The sequence below is a fragment of the Sphaeroforma arctica genome, assembly GCF_001186125.1.
Source record: "Sphaeroforma arctica JP610 unplaced genomic scaffold supercont1.106, whole genome shotgun sequence".
Classification (NCBI taxonomy): Eukaryota; class Ichthyosporea; order Ichthyophonida; genus Sphaeroforma; species Sphaeroforma arctica.
Window position 1 is genome coordinate 151,129 of NW_014040452.1, and position 1,859 is coordinate 152,987.

Sequence of the window (1,859 nt, forward strand, 5' to 3'; positions counted from 1 at the left end):
GCCGAATATACGAAGCTATATACATGCGGCACCTTATACACATTTGAGTAGATATAACAAGCAATGATCAAATTTTTTATGCAAGAATGTACAATGCAAAGATAGGTGCTGCACATCTTTCATGGCACACACTTATGCACTTGTACGTGCCTTTTTTGAAATATCTGCTAGGGGAGAGGGAAACTGTCCCCCGGCATTGTTTACTAGTCCTGCTATAGGCCTCTGCTGCAGTATTTCGCCCATGACCTGTTTGACCCTGTCTTCCTCGCGGATATCGCACGTGTGCCATGACACAATATCATTACCATTATCATCGGCGATTTCCTTGGCGGTTTTTTCCAATTTATTCTGGCTGCGTCTGACCTGATCAGACCCAAAGGATGTAGCAAGACTGAAAACACGTGCAATAAATTCGCAACAACGCGGGGGACACTTCAAGCAGGGCTTCTTTGATTGATCACTCTTGTTCTATTGTGACTCGCCTATCTATGTCGCTTGCAAGTAATTGGTAAATTGCCCGTATAAATTCGATAGATATATACGGAAGAGTCCCGCATACAAACGGACAAAGTAACACTCACAATCATCTTTTGTCTGTAATTAATGTTCATATTCTACAAGATGGAGTGTGTGATATGTGCATATACATATGTGACTACAAAGTCCTAGGGACGACAGTGAGAAGTACAATCTACTACCTGCACACGTGTCGAGACTTACTTACCAGCGAAACAGAAGCCCGACAGAAGCCAGCTCGTGCGCAATGCACCTTCCGATGCCAGACCCACCGCCAGTGACAATAAACCACTTTGACACAAACAGCCCTGGACGATAAATACTTGCGAAAGTCATATTTCCAATGTGTACCTGTTCGCCGATGTGTACCTTGGGTGTTCATCAACGCATGTCAATCCGGTATTAAATATGTATTATTGTGTACATTTTTAGTGATTTTAAAAACCTGTGTGATTAATGTAAATTTTTGTACAGTATGTACATTCAATTTAGGATATCTTGAATATGCCGGGAGCCCAGGATCAAGGGCCAAGGCCAAATGGCAGTACTAAAATAGTCTTGATTATGCCGGGAGCCCGGGATACATCAAGCTCATCACCCAATGGACAGTACTAAAATAGACCAACTTCAACTTCATTTCTGATTGGCTATAAAATAAGTATTACTATGGTGCTCGCGTATAGATAACAGCTGATAGATAAATAACCCCTTCATGCAAGTTGCTCTTTCTCGATTTTTTGTGTGAAAGAATTTGAAATTGAAAATCTCGACAACCAATGGGGTTTGTCTGGATGAGACCTGTCCAAAACTGCAATTTAAAGAGGAGGCAAAATTTGGGTGTGGCAAAAATTTCAGGTCTGGCACAAAATACTTGTGTGCCGGCGAATTCTACTTGTGTCTTGCATATTTCACTCACATTTGATCCGGAAAACTTATCCTTCAGACGTTAGTCCGATCAGCCATATTTTGTTCTTTCTTCTTTCTCTCTAGAGAGAGAGAGGGTCATGAAATATTACCACACTTTTAAAAATACATAATCGAACCCATTATTACACATAGTTTATTTCTTGCATCAATCGAAAGATAAAGATCATTTTGCAATCAATCGGCACATTCTCCAGTGAGTTGCGCGTACATATTTTCCGGTACCCTCCGATGGAAGGTATATTTCTTCTTGGCAAACTCAGCAATGTGGTAATGGAGCCTTTTATCGTAGCAGTCTATATATCTATAACAACCCCTGACTGGCAAAGCGTCTGATCGTGGCAAGCGGCACTGTGTCCAATTGTTTTGGTACACTTTTCATAGGATCTTCAATATGGAAAAATAATAATAACCATTCA

The 1,859-nt window shown here is 40.9% G+C and overlaps 1 protein-coding gene across 1 annotated transcript; it reads right to left on the bottom strand.

Annotated features, from left to right (window-relative positions):
- Nucleotides 1-69: 69 nt before the first annotated feature.
- SARC_02398 (hypothetical protein) lies at nt 70-363 on the bottom strand (the record flags this gene model as incomplete). The annotated part of the gene is made up of 1 exon (XM_014303875.1): nt 70-363. A coding segment is annotated over one exon (231 nt), but the record flags the coding sequence as incomplete, so codon positions are not given.
- Nucleotides 364-1,859: the final 1,496 nt, after the last annotated feature.